The sequence below is a fragment of the Myxine glutinosa genome, chromosome 8, assembly GCF_964187855.1.
Source record: "Myxine glutinosa chromosome 8, kmMyxGlut1.1, whole genome shotgun sequence".
Taxonomy (NCBI): Eukaryota; Metazoa; Chordata; class Myxini; order Myxiniformes; family Myxinidae; genus Myxine; species Myxine glutinosa.
In genome coordinates this window covers 166,171,165-166,186,901 of record NC_136268.1, presented here as the reverse complement: position 1 = coordinate 166,186,901, position 15,737 = coordinate 166,171,165, and the positions used below count along the sequence as shown (strand labels likewise).

Sequence of the window (15,737 nt, the reverse complement as noted above, 5' to 3'; positions counted from 1 at the left end):
TCTTCATGGTCCTTTGAGTGTCCATGGTCTTTTGGGCATTTAAGGGTCTTTGGGGTCTTTTGTGTCTTTGTGGTCATTTTGGGTCTTTTTTTTTTTTTTTTTTTTTGTATACAAGATCGAGGCTCGTGTATACAAGATCGAGGCTTGTATACAAGATCGAGAAAAGACTTTAATACAAGATCGAGGCTTTAAGGGTATTTGGTGTATTTGGGGTCTTTGGGGTCTTCGGGGTCTTTTGGGTCTTCGGGGTATTTTGGGTGTTTGGGGTCAATGGGTTTTCAATGACTTTCTGTCTTTTGGGCCTTTGGGGACTTCTCGGTCTTCATGGTGTTTTGTGTCTTTAACAGTCTACAGGGTATTTTGGGTCTTCAGGTATTTTGGGTGTTTATGGTCTATTTGGCCTCCAGGGTCTTCTGGGTCCTTGAGGTCTTAGGGTCCTTTGGGTTTTTGGGTCTTACCAAAATTTGGGGTATTTGGGGTCCATTGGGTCTTTTCAGTCTTTTGGGTCTTTGGTGTATTTTGAGTCGTCAGCGTATTTTGGGTATTTGGGGTATTTTGGGTGTTTGGGGTCCATTGGGTCCATTGGGTCTATTTGGTCTTTTGGGTCTTTGGGGTATTTTGGATCTTCAGAATCCTTGGGGTCTTCTGAGTCATTGGTGTATTTTGGATCCTCTTTGTCATTTGGGTCCTTGGGGTTGTTTGGGTCTTTTGGATCCCTGGGGTGTTTTGGGTCTTCAGGCTCTTTTGGGTATTTGGGGCCAATTGGGTCTTCAAAGTCTTTTCAGTCTTTTGTGTCTTTGGGGTCCTTTGGGTCTCTGGGGTATTTTGGGTCTTTGGGGTATTTTGGGTCTTCAGAGTCCTTGGGGGTCTTCTGAGTCTTTGGGGTATTTTGGGTCCTCTTTGTCATTTGGGTCCTTGGGGTTGTTTGGATATTTTGAGTCTTCAGGGTCTTTTGGGTATTTGGGATCCATTGGGTCTTCAGAGTCTTTCAGTCTTTTGGGTCTTTGGGGTGCTTTGGGTCTTTGGGGTGCTTTGGGTCTTTGGGCTATTTTGGGTCTTCCAAGTCCTTGGGATCTTCTAGGTCCTTGGGGGCTTCTAGGTCTTCATTACATTTTGTGTCTTTAACAGTCTACAGGGTATTTTGGGTCTTCTGGTATTTTGGGTGTTTGGGGTCTATTGGGTCTTTGGGTCTTGTGGGTCCTTGAGGTATTTTGGGTCTTTGGGTCATACCTAAATTTTGGGTCGTTGGGGTCCATTGGATCTTCAGGGTCTTTTCAGTCTTTTTGGGTATTTTGGGTCATTGGCATATTTTGGGGTTTTTGGGGTATTTTTGGTGTTTGGGGGTCATTGGGTCTTTTTGGTGTTTTGGGTCTTCAGGGTATTTTGGATCTTCAGAGTCCTTGAGGGTCTTCTGAGTCCTTGGGGTATTTTGGGTCCTTTTTGTCATTTGGGTTCTTGGGGTTGTTTGGGTCTTTTGGGTCTTCTGGGTCTTTGGGGTCCATTGGGTCTTCAGTGTCTTGTCAGTCTTTTGGGTATTTGGGGTCCTTTGGGTCTTTGGGGTATTTTGGGTCTTCGGGGTCTTTTGGGTCTTCAGAGCCATTCGGGTCTTCTGGGTCCTTGGGGTGTTCTAGGTCTTCATTATCTTTTGTGTATTTAACAGTCTACAGGGTATTTTGGGGTCCATTTGGGTCTTTGGGGTCTTCTGGGTCCTTGGGGTCTTTTGGGTCCTCAGAGTCTTTTAGCTATTTTAACCGGTGGACACACGGGCATGTTCAAAGATTGTCCCTTAAACTCCCCCACTCAAATCCCTCCTAAAGCACAACTCAAAACCTTTAAAACCTCGCCCTATGAAGGGGAACAGACACACAAACACACAGACACACTCGTTGTGTTTTAATGGTAGATATATCGTTTTTTTTCTAGCAAGATCGAAGCTCATGGAAGAGCAAGATGACTGAGGGTATGAATTCCGCCAGTGGGGCAACTTTACACATATTAAGCAAGGGAATTAACAAATAGGAAAAGAGGAGAGGAGTGGAGAGATACACTGCAACCTGTAAGTAAGTTGGATTAGGAAGGGTTAATGGGGTTCATAAAGACTGTGGGGGCAAGAAGGGGGAGGGGGGGGGGTTGAAGTGAGGTGGCAGCGCATTGCTTCACCATGGCATTGGAGGGAAGAATTAGGACAAAGAACCTCGAGAAGACAGTTCTGTAAATGGAGGGCAAATGAATCAACACAGACAAAGTTATTTGTATTAGTGAGACATGATAAAATGTGCTGCTAGTCGTTAATAACTATACCCTTCACCATGGTAAAATGTGCTGATAGTCGTTAATAACTATACTTCACCATGGTAAAATGTGCTGATAGTCGTTAATAACGACACTTCACCATGGTAAAATGTGCTGATAGTCGTTAATAACTACCCTTCACCATGGTAAAAGGTGCTGCTAGTCGTTAATAACTACCCTTCACCATGGTAAAAGGTGCTGATAGTCGTTAATAACGACACTTCACCATGGTAAAAGGTGCTGCTAGTCGTTAATAACGACACTTCACCATGGTAAAATGTGCTGATAGTCGTTAATAACTACCCTTCACCATGGTAAAATGTGCTGATAGTCGTTAATAACTACCCTTCACCATGGTAAAATATGCTGATAGTCGTTAATAACGACACTTCACCAAGGTAAAATATGCTGCTAGTCGTTAATAACGACACTTCACCATGGTAAAATGTGCTGATAGTCGTTAATAACGACACTTCACCAAGGTAAAATATGCTGCTAGTCGTTAATAACTACCCTTCACCATGGTAAAATGTGCTGATAGTCGTTAATAACGACACTTCACCATGGTAAAAGGTGCTGCTAGTAGTTAATAACGACACTTCACCATGGTAAAATGTGCTGATAGTCGTTAATAACTACCCTTCACCATGGTAAAATCTGCTGATAGTCGTTAATAACTACCCTTCACCATGGTAAAATCTGCTGATAGTCGTTAATAACTACCCTTCACCATGGTAAAAGGTGCTGCTAGTCGTTAATAACTACCCTTCACCATGGTAAAAGGTGCTGCTAGTCGTTAATAACGACACTTCACCATGGTAAAAGGTGCTGCTAGTCGTTAATAACTACCCTTCACCATGGTAAAATGTGCTGATAGTCGTTAATAACTACCCTTCACCATGGTAAAAGGTGCTGCTAGTCGTTAATAACTACCCTTCACCATGGTAAAAGGTGCTGCTAGTCGTTAATAACGACACTTCACCATGGTAAAAGGTGCTGCTAGTCGTTAATAACGACACTTCACCATGGTAAAATGTGCTGATAGTCGTTAATAACTACCCTTCACCATGGTAAAATGTGCTGATAGTCGTTAATAACTACCCTTCACCATGGTAAAATCTGCTGATAGTCGTTAATAACTACCCTTCACCATGGTAAAATCTGCTGATAGTCGTTAATAACGACACTTCACCATGGTAAAAGGTGCTGCTAGTCGTTAATAACGACACTTCACCATGGTAAAATGTGCTGATAGTCGTTAATAACTACCCTTCACCATGGTAAAATGTGCTGATAGTCGTTAATAACTACCCTTCACCATGGTAAAATGTGCTGATAGTCGTTAATAACTATACCCTTCACCATGTTAAAATGTGCTGATTAGTCGTTAATAACTACCCTTCACCATGGTAAAATGTGCTGATAGTCGTTAATAACTCCACTTCACCATGGTAAAATGTGCTGATAGTCGTTAATAACTATACCCTTCACCATGGTAAAATCTGCTGATAGTCGTTAATAACGATACCCTTCACCATGGTAAAATGTGCTGATAGTCGTTAATAACTCCACTTCACCATGGTAAAATGTGCTGATAGTCGTTAATAACGACACTTCACCATGGTAAAATGTGCTGATAGTCGTTAATAACTACCCTTCACCATGGTAAAATGTGCTGATAGTCGTTAATAACTATACCCTTCACCATGTTAAAATGTGCTGATAGTCGTTAATAACTACCCTTCACCATGTTAAAATGTGCTGATAGTCGTTAATAACTACCCTTCACCATGTTAAAATGTGCTGATAGTCGTTAATAACTACCCTTCACCATGTTAAAATGTGCTGATAGTCGTTAATAACTACCCTTCACCATGTTAAAATGTGCTGATAGTCGTTAATAACTATACCCTTCACCATGGTAAAATATGCTGCTAGTCGTTAATAACGACACTTCACCATGGTAAAAGGTGCTGCTAGTCGTTAATAACTACCCTTCACCATGGTAAAAGGTGCTGATAGTCGTTAATAACTACCCTTCACCATGGTAAAATGTGCTGATAGTCGTTAATAACGACACTTCACCATAGTAAAAAGTGCTGCTAGTCGTTAATAACTGCCCTTCACCATGGTAAAATGTGCTGATAGTCGTTAATAACGATAACCCTCACCATGGTAAAATCTGCTGATAGTCGTTAATAACGATACCCTTCACCATGGTAAAATCTGCTGATAGTCGTTAATAACTACACTTCACCATGGTAAAATGTGCTGATAGTCGTTAATAACTACCCTTCACCATGGTAAAATGTGCTGATAGTCGTTAATAACTACCCTTCACCATGGTAAAATGTGCTGATAGTCGTTAATAACTACACTTCACCATGGTAAAATGTGCTGATAGTCGTTAATAACTACACTTCACCATGGTAAAATGTGCTGATAGTCGTTAATAACTACACTTCACCATGGTAAAATGTGCTGATAGTCGTTAATAACTACACTTCACCATGGTAAAATGTGCTGATAGTCGTTAATAACTACCCTTCACCATGGTAAAATGTGCTGATTAGTCATTAATAACTACACTTCACCATGGTAAAATGTGCTGATAGTCGTTAATAACTACACTTCACCATGGTAAAATGTGCTGATAGTCGTTAATAACTACACTTCACCATGGTAAAATGTGCTGATAGTCGTTAATAACAATACCCTTCACCATGGTAAAATGCACTTCACCAAACTTACATACTCCAACAAATTAATCATTCCTTTTCAAACTTACATACGCCAACAAATTAATCATTCCTTTTCAAACTTACATACTCCAACAAATTAATCATTCCTTTTCAAACTTACACACTCCAACCAATTAATCATTCCTTTTCAAACTTACATACTCCAACAAATTAATCATTCCTTTTCAAACTTACACACTCCAACAAATTAATCATTCCTTTTCAAACTTACATACTCCAACAAATTAATCATTCCTTTTCAAACTTACATACTCCAACAAATTAATCATTCCTTTTCAAACTTACACACTCCAACCAATTAATCATTCCTTTTCAAACTTACATACTCCAACAAATTAATCATTCCTTTTCAAACTTACATACTCCAACTAATTAATCTTTCCTTTTCAAACTTACATACGCCAACAAATTAATCATTCCTTTTCAAACTTACATACTCCAACAAATTAATCATTCCTTTTCAAACTTACATACTCCAACAAATTAATCATTCCTTTTCAAACTTACACACTCCAACCAATTAATCATTCCTTTTCAAACTTACATACTCCAACAAATTAATCATTCCTTTTCAAACTTACATACTCCAACTAATTAATCTTTCCTTTTCAAACTTACATACGCCAACAAATTAATCATTCCTTTTCAAACTTACATACTCCAACAAATTAATCATTCCTTTTCAAACTTACATACGCCAACAAATTAATCATTCCTTTTCAAACTTACATACGCCAATAAATTAATCATTCCTTTTCAAACTTACATACTCCAACTAATTAATCATTCCTTTTCAAACTTACATACGCCAACAAATTAATCATTCCTTTTCAAACTTACATACTCCAACAAATTAATCATTCCTTTTCAAACTTACAGATGCCAACAAATTAATCATTCCTTTTCAAACTTACATACTCCAACAAATTAATCATTCCTTTTCAAACTTACATACTCCAACAAATTAATCATTCCTTTTCAAACTTACATACTCCAACAAATTAATCTTTCCTTTTCAAACTTACATACTCCAACAAATTAATCATTCCTTTTCAAACTTACATACTCCAACAAATTAATCATTCCTTTTCAAACTTACATACTCCAACAAATTAATCATTCCTTTTCAAACTTACATACTCCAACAAATTAATCATTCCTTTTCAAACTTACACACTCCAACAAATTAATCATTCCTTTTCAAACTTACATACTCCAACTAATTAATCAATCCTTTTCAAACTTACATACGCCAATAAATTAATCATTCCTTTTCAAACTTACATACTCCAACTAATTAATCATTCCTTTTCAAACTTACATACGCCAATAAATTAATCATTCCTTTTCAAACTTACATACTCCAAAAAATTCATCATTACTTTTCAAACTTACATACGCCAACAAATTAATCATTCCTTTTCAAACTTACATACTCCAACAAATTAATCATTCCTTTTCAAACTTACATACTCCAACAAATTAATCATTCCTTTTCAAACTTACATACTCCAACAAATTAATCATTCCTTTTCAAACTTACATACTCCAACAAATTAATCATTCCTTTTCAAACTTACATACTCCAACAAATTAATCATTACTTTTCAAACTTACATACACCATCAAATTAATCATTCCTTTTCAAACTTACATACTCCAACAAATTAATCATTCCTTTTCAAACTTACATACTCCAAAAAATTCATCATTACTTTTCAAACTTACATACTCCAACAAATTAATTATTCCTTTTCAAACTTACATACTCCAACAAATTAATCATTCCTTTTCAAACTTACATACACCATCAAATTAATCATTCCTTTTCAAACTTACATACTCCAACAAATTAATCATTCCTTTTCAAACTTACATACTCCAAAAAATTCATCATTACTTTTCAAACTTACATACTCCAACAAATTAATCATTCCTTTTCAAACTTACATACTCCAACAAATTAATCATTCCTTTTCAAACTTACATACTCCAACAAATTAATCATTCCTTTTCAAACTTACATACTCCAACAAATTAATCATTCCTTTTCAAACTTACATACTCCAACAAATTAATCATTCCTTTTCAAACTTACATACTGCAACAAATTAATCATTCCTTTTCAAACTTACATACTCCAACAAATTAATCATTCCTTTTCAAACTTACATACTCCAACAAATTAATCATTCCTTTTCAAACTTACATACACCATCAAATTAATCATTCCTTTTCAAACTTACATACTCCAACAAATTAATCATTCCTTTTCAAACTTACATACTCCGACAAATTAATCATTCCTTTTCAAATTTACATACGCCAACAAATTAATCATTCCTTTTCAAATTTACATACACCAACAAATTAATCATTCCTTTTCAAACTTACATACGCCAACAAATTAATCATTCCTTTTCAAACTTACATACTCCAACAAATTAATCATTCCTTTTCAAACTTACATACTCCAACAAATTAATCATTCCTTTTCAAACTTACATACTCCAACAAATTAATCATTCCTTTTCAAACTTACATACTCCAACAAATTAATCATTCCTTTTCAAACTTACATACTCCAAGTAATTGTCAGAACGTTTCTTTCAATCGACATTTGTGCTGAGTATGACGTCATTGTGCTGAGTCTGAGTTACAGTGCAGTTATGACAGAACTCGCTCCAGGAAATAATCCGTGACGTCATCGATGACGTGTAACAGCGTGAGAGCAAGGACCGCCCCTCGCCCATGTCACAAACTAACAAAGTGACAGGAAATTCGTATTTCGTACCGAGACATCGTCCATCTTCCACCGACTGGCGGATCTTCACGGCCACTCGCGCCACCGATTGTCCAACTTCCCTCTTCATTTGTCTTTGCTCTTCCGTTACGTTTGCGTCATCCCTGTTGCACACACGCACCGAGTGTGGAAGCGCGAGGCGACATGGCACCTTTATTATCCCCAAACACACACAAAGTGCATATTAAAGAATGGTGGCGTCAATTCGGATCCGTGTTACGTGACCCACGTGATCACACTTACCACGTCTCCATGAGGTGAGAGAGTGAGAAATTCTTCGAGTGATCGCGAAGTGTTTTCACGGTCGAGGTCTCGATCCGCACTGTCCGCTCCAGCAGTTGGCGCCTGTCCATCATGTCGAACTGGGTTGTGCTCAAAATAGGCCACAATCAGTGGAGTGAAGCACACAGGGAGCGAGAGAAGAAACAAACAGAATAAATACCCACAACCACTTCATGCCATAGCTATGCACATCCACCATCAACATCCCTCGACACATCCACCCTTTACATCCATCAATACAAACACCCTTTACATCCATCTACACATCCACCATCAACATCCCTCCACACATCCACCCTTTACATCCATCTACACATCCACCCTTTACATCCATCAACACAAACACCCTTTACATCCATCTACACATCCACCATCAACATCCCTCCACACATCCACCCTTTACATCCATCTACACATCCACCCTTTACATCCATCTATAAATCCCTCGACACATCCACCATCAACATCCCTCTACACATCCACACTTTACATCCATCTACACATCCCTCTACACATCCACCATCACCATCCCTACACACATCCACCCTTTACATCCATCTACACATCCACCCTTTACATCCATCTATAAATCCCTCGACACATTCACCATCAACATCCCTCTACACATCCACCCTTTACATCCATCTACACATCCCTCTACACATCCACCATCACCATCCCTACACACATCCACCCTTTACATCCATCTACACATCCACCCTTTACATCCATCTCAACATTCACCCTTTACATCCATCTACACATCCACCCATCATATCCATCTACACATTCACCCTTTACATCCATCCACCCTTTATATCCATCGACACATCCACCCTTTACATCCATCAACACATCCCTCTCCACATCCACCATGAACATCCCTCTACACACCCACCCTTTACATCCCTCTACAAATCCACTATCAACATCCCTCTACACATCCACCCTTCACATCCATCTCCACATTCACCCTTTACATCCATCTACACATTCACCCTTTACATCCATCTCCACATTCACCCTTTACATCCATCAACACATTCACCCTTTATATCCATCCACACATTCACCTTTTATATCCATCCACACATTCACCCTTTATATCCATCTACACATTCACCCTTTATATCCATCCACACATTCACCCTTTATATCCATCCACACATTCACCCTTTATATCCATCCACACATTCACACTTTATATCCACCACTAGGGGAATTTATATCCACCACCTTTATATCCATCTTTATATCCACCCTTTATATCCCTCTCCATATCCACCCTTTACATCCATCTCCACGTTCACCCTTTACATCCATCTACACATTCACCCTTTACATCCATCTACACATCCACCCTTTACATCCATCTACACATTCACCCTTTACATCCATCTACACATCCCTCCCCACATCCACCTTCAACATCCCTCCACACATCCACCCTTTGCAGCCATCTACACATTCACCCTGCATATCCCTCTCCATATCCACCCTTTATATCCCTCTCCATATCCACCCTTTATATCCCTCTCCATATCCACCCTTTATATCCCTCTCCATATCCACCCTTTATATCCCTCTCCATATCCACCCTTTATATCCCTCTCCATATCCACCCTTAACATCCATCTACACATCCTCCCTTTATATCCATCAACACGTCCACCATCAACATCCCTCCACACATCCACCCTTTACATCCATCTACACATGCACCATCAACATCCATCTCCACATTCACCCTTTACATCCATCTACACATCCACCCTTTACATCCATCTACACATCCTCCCTTTACATCCATCTGCACATCCACTCTTTACATCCATCTACACATCCACCCTTTACATCCATCTACACATCCACCCTTTACATCCATCTACACATCCACCATTTACATCCATCTACACATCCCATCAACATCCCATCCCATCAACATCCCTCCACACATCCACCCTTTACATCCATCTACACATGCACCATCAACATCCATCTCCACATTCACCCTTTACATCCATCTACACATCCACCACACATCCATCAACATCCCTCCACACATCCACCCTTTACATCCATCTACACATGCACCATCAACATCCATCTCCACATTCACCCTTTACATCCATCTACACATCCACCCTTTACATCCATCTACACATCCTCCCTTTACATCCATCTGCACATCCACTCTTTACATCCATCTACACATCCACCCTTTACATCCATCTACACATCCACCCTTTACATCCATCTACACATCCACCATTTACATCCATCTACACATCCCTCTCCACATCCACCATCAACATCCCTCCACACATCCACTCTTTGCATCCATCTACACACCCACCCTTTACATCCATCTACACATCCACCCTTTACATCCATCTACACATCCACCCTTTACATCCATCTACACATCCCTCTCCACCTCCACCATCAACATCCCTCCACACATCCACCCTTTACATCCATCTACTGTGGAAGTGTAACTCAGTGTAACTTATTAATTGGCACTGGTAACTTATTAATTAACCTGGTAACAAAGCAGATACATTTTACCTGCAAACTCTGTGAAAGCCGAGTTTGTAAATGAGTCAGGAATGCGCCCGAACATGATAATCTCTTGTCCACCTGGTCACAGCCCCTGGCTGAAGCACCCCCCTATCGTTTGGTAAACGGAACTCACAACAGGAGGGGAGCGAGCTGATACCAGGACTTGGTACATGCATGACCTCGGGGCATTAGCGGAGAGGGGATTAAGTCCAGTTTGTCCATATAAACGAGAGCAAACGTGGAGTCGAGAGAAGCTGCTACCAGAAGCTCTGACCAACGGGAGTGGCAGAGGAACATCAGCCGAACGAGAAGGACCATGCGAAAAGAGTTAACCTGATCCATTATATTATGCGGTATTATTTGGTAAATGGAATGAAGTGAATAACCAGTTAATAAACCAGACCTTTTGTAAACCTGTGTCCGGTCATTGGAGTCCTGTGAGTCTCTCAGCTACAAATTCTCCAACAATCTGGAGGCACCGCTGGAATTTCGAGTGGACGTCGTCAAGGGTCAAGGTGAGCATGACCTCTTGGGGATCTGTCCATTATGAAATATGAATTCTGAAGATGGAGGATTTGGTGTGTGGGACTAGCGATTGTCCATAGGAAATACAAGGATGAAACGTGTTAAACGACTGTAGCAATTTATTCGTGTTTTTTTTCTCTAAATGATTTCTGTAAATACGTATTTTTGCGCTGGTCATTAAGGGTCTTACTGTGACCTGGGAGCAAACGGAGCAAGCGTGCACCTTGCGACCATTTGCTTCCAGGATGTGTAAGGCCGGTACACTCGTTTACCCACCCGTACACGTATAAAGTACTTCTTTTTTTTGCACTTGTTCAAAGCACTCGACTTGCTCGACGAGCGAGCGACTTGCTCGGCGCTCGGCGAGCGACAGGGAACCGGGAAAGGGAATTATATTTACATATATATATTTTTACCTCATTCCAATTTATGGTATTGCGACAAAAAGGCTTATATCTTTGGAAACGACTGGTCGGATTTAGACAAATTAAAACTCGTTCGATCAACAAATAAATTCATGACAGACAATCCCACCTCATGCCGGTCCAGAATTACTGTGAAAGATGGCGATTGGATAAAAATTGCATACCAACACTCCCTCACTGTCCCTCATTGTCCCTCATGTCCATTCCGGCACCCTGTCTCTTCCTCCCGCTCCTTTTCCCTCCCTTTACTTCCCATTGGCGGACGTTTTGCGAGAAGCAAAGCGTTTTGCAGGACGCTTCCAGGAAATAAAACCAGTGCTGTTGTTTTTTTTGACGAAATTTGCCAGATAAATAGCATGGGTGACACGACGAAATGATCGAATGTAAAGTGAATCGAATGAAAATGAAGGATTTTTCAAATTGTTGTGGACTTTGGCCTATGTTGAATAAAATGTAGTGATTGAATAAAATAGTTGACGGATATATAAATCCCATTCGAATGTAAAGTGAATCGAATGAAAATTAAGGATTTTTCAAATTGTTGTGGACTTTGGCCTATGTTGAATAAAATGTAGTGATTGAATAAAATAGTTGACGGATATATAAATCCCATTCGAATGTAAAGTGAATCGAATGAAAATGAAGGATTTTTCAAATTGTTGTGGACTTTGGCCTATGTTGAATAAAATGTAGTGATTGAATAAAATAGTTGACGGATATATAAATCCCATTCGAATGTAAAGTGAATCGAATGAAAATTAAGGATTTTTCAAATTGTTGTGGACTTTGGCCTATGTTGAATAAAATGTAGTGATTGAATAAAATAGTTGACGGATATATAAATCCCATTCGAATGTAAAGTGAATCGAATGAAAATGAAGGATTTTTCAAATTGTTGTGGACTTTGGCCTATGTTGAATAAAATGTAGTGATTGAATAAAATAGTTGACGGATATATAAATCCCATTCGAATGTAAAGTGAATCGAATGAAAATTAAGGATTTTTCAAATTGTTGTGGACTTTGGCCTATGTTGAATAAAATGTAGTGATTGAATAAAATAGTTGACGGATATATAAATCCCATTCGAATGTAAAGTGAATCGAATGAAAATTAAGGATTTTTCAAATTGTTGTGGACTTTGGCCTATGTTGAATAAAATGTAGTGATTGAATAAAATAGTTGACGGATATATAAATCCCATTCGAATGTAAAGTGAATCGAATGAAAATTAAGGATTTTTCAAATTGTTGTGGACTTTGGCCTATGTTGAATAAAATGTAGTGAATGAATAAAATAGTTGACGGATATATAAATCCCATTCGAATGTAAAGTGAATCGAATGAAAATTAAGGATTTTTCAAATTGTTGTGGACTTTGGCCTATGTTGAATAAAATGTAGTGATTGAATAAAATAGTTGACGGATATATAAATCCCATTCGAATGTAAAGTGAATCGAATGAAAATTAAGGATTTTTCAAATTGTTGTGGACTTTGGCCTATGTTGAATAAAATGTAGTGATTGAATAAAATAGTTGACGGATATATAAATCCCATTCGAATGTCAAGTGAATCGAATGAAAATTAAGGAATTATTTCATTATGAGCGATTAATGAAGTACTCATTTAATTAATTACATTTCTTATTAAATTACAGTAATTACATTACAGTAATTACCTGAGGTAATTACAGTAATTACAGTTCCGGTAATTACAGTAATTACAGTAATCATTACAGTAATTGCAGTAATCTTATTACAGTAATTACATTACATTAACTCAGGCACCTTTTGAGTAAGGAAGCTGATATTTGGACATGACACTGACCAAGTGATGTGGCTGTCAAGGAAAATATTGATTTATTGATTAATCATTTAATAAATTAACTCGTTGATTTATAAATGACTTATTTAATTAAAAGTCCTCAGAGATACATCTTCGGATGAAATACTTACAGATTGGTTATGCTATGAGCCAATTGATTAAGGAAAATATTTTGTCATATTGGCAATTTCGTGGCCATATTCGTGGCAACTCAGTTAGTGCCACTGCACCTTTAAAATGCATCCCTGCGTTCATTTTTCGATCGATTGAGTTGAAATTTTGAACAATCGGATCTGGACTGTCGTTGTTAACGACTCTAGCACGCACTCGTCCAATCAGGATGGAGCGGTATGGTCCCCGGATCATCACTGCCCGCAGTTTTTAATTAATTTTACTTTTCTCTTGGTCATATAATTTTGAAGACATGCATGTCATGATAGAGGAAATGTTTGTTCTGTTGAACGGAATAAATGTTGTTTATTTGTGTGGGTGTGTATTTTTGTGTATTTTTGATATATTTTCACGACTAATTCCAGTTAACATCCTGCAAAATTTGCTCGTTTGCTGGCCGAGTCGAAATTGCGTTGAGCTTCTATGGCATGCGCCATTAAAAGCGCTGTGTAATGGTTGAGCTCCCTTTATTTCGTTTTGGTCATGCGGATGAGCAAACAAAGTGACAAATGCTGCGGCTGGAGCAGTAGAAGCGATGTTTTTTTAAATGGAAACGATGTAATGAGTAATTAAAAGTGGGAGGGGGCAACACCACGCATACCTCTTTTAAGGTGTGTATAAACCCTGGAATAAACGTGGGAGGGGGCAACACCACGCATACCTCTTTTAAGGTGTGTATAAACCCTGGAATATTTCAGCAATCAATACAATGCTGAAACTATGTAAGTTAAGTTAATGAGTAATTTAATGAGTAATTTAATGAGTAATTTAATGAGTAACTTAATGAGTAATTTAATGAGTAATTTAATGAGTAATTTAATGAGTAACTTAATGAGTAATTTAATGAGTAACTTAATGAGCAATTTAATAAGTAACTTAATGAGCAATTTAATAAGTAACTTAATGAGCAATGTAATAAGTAAGTTAATGAGTAATTTAATGAGTAATTTAATGAGTAACTTAATGAGTAATTTAATGAGTAACTTAATGAGCAATTTAATAAGTAACTTAATGAGCAATTTAATAAGTAACTTAATGAGCAATTTAATAAGTAATTTAATGAGTAATTTAATGAGTAATTTAATAAGGAATTTAATGAGGAATTTAATGAGGAATTAAAAGTGGGAGGGGGCAACACCACGCATACCTCTTTTAAGGTGTGTATAAACCCTGGAATATGTCAGCAATCAATACGATGCTGAAATGATGTAATTTACTGTGTAAGATGGTCGACCTTAGGTTTTGTTTGGGTTTTGTTGTTTATTTTTGTGGGTGTGTATTTTTGTGTATTTTTGATATATTTTCACGACTAATTCCAGTTAACATCCTGCAAATTTGCTCGTTTTCTGGCCGAGTCGAAATTGCGTTGAGGTCCTATGGCATGCGCCATTAAAAGCGCTGTGTAATGGTTGAGCTCCCTTTATTTCGTTTTGGTCATGCGGACGAGCAGAGAAAATGACGAATGCTGCGGCTGGAGCAGTGAAAGCGATTTTTGAATTGTTCAATGATTATTCGATATTGTTATGACTTATTGTCAATAGGTATACTAAGTGGCCATGAGGTAGCCTGTTGCTATGTACAGTTTTATTCTATTGTTGATTATACCACATAGCTGTGGTGATAAAGGAAATGTTCGTTTTAAATAGATGATTATGATAGGACCATGACTATAAAATCATGATGATTATTATGAATGATATCATAGGGTTCAAATGCAGAATGATTGCATGAACTTGGGAAAGAACTTTCAAGCCCTATGGGATAAATTGGGTGGTACAAGCGATGGAGTTTCAAAATTTAGCATGATTGAAGGAATTTTACAGTCTTATTTCAGGAGTTTTACGAAATTTATATTGCCAAGAGATTTTGGATACTATTAAAAGAAAAAATGATGAGATATTTTTCCCAATGAACTTTAATATCTGCCATCCATTTTGGCTGTCTCACGAATGAAGGATGAGTTGCCTTTAGTGGTTGCAAAGAAAATTTGTGGAGACCAGGCAAAATGGGGAAATATGTTAGATATGACCCTAGGACAGGACGGTGATTCATCAATTGACATGAGGTACGAACCCGAGGTGACGACCGATG

General features: G+C 38.1%; 1 protein-coding gene across 3 annotated transcripts in view; it reads right to left on the bottom strand.

The window, feature by feature from the left end:
- LRRC20 (leucine rich repeat containing 20) overlaps positions 1-8,226 on the bottom strand; it is a 101,703-nt gene extending 93,477 nt beyond the window's left edge. The window contains exons 1-2 of one of the 3 annotated variants that reach the window (XR_013624429.1): positions 8,101-8,226; positions 7,849-7,961 (exon numbers count right to left, since the gene is read on the bottom strand). Coding sequence is in view for 2 of the 3 variants with exons in the window: in XM_068125497.2 (XP_067981598.2) it covers positions 7,849-7,961; positions 8,101-8,213 (226 nt within the window). In the remaining variant the exon portion in view is untranslated. The remainder of the gene's footprint in view (positions 1-7,848; positions 7,962-8,100) is intronic. The other 2 variants (XM_068125497.2, XM_068125498.2) reach the window with 2 other exon arrangements.
- Positions 8,227-15,737: the final 7,511 nt, after the last annotated feature.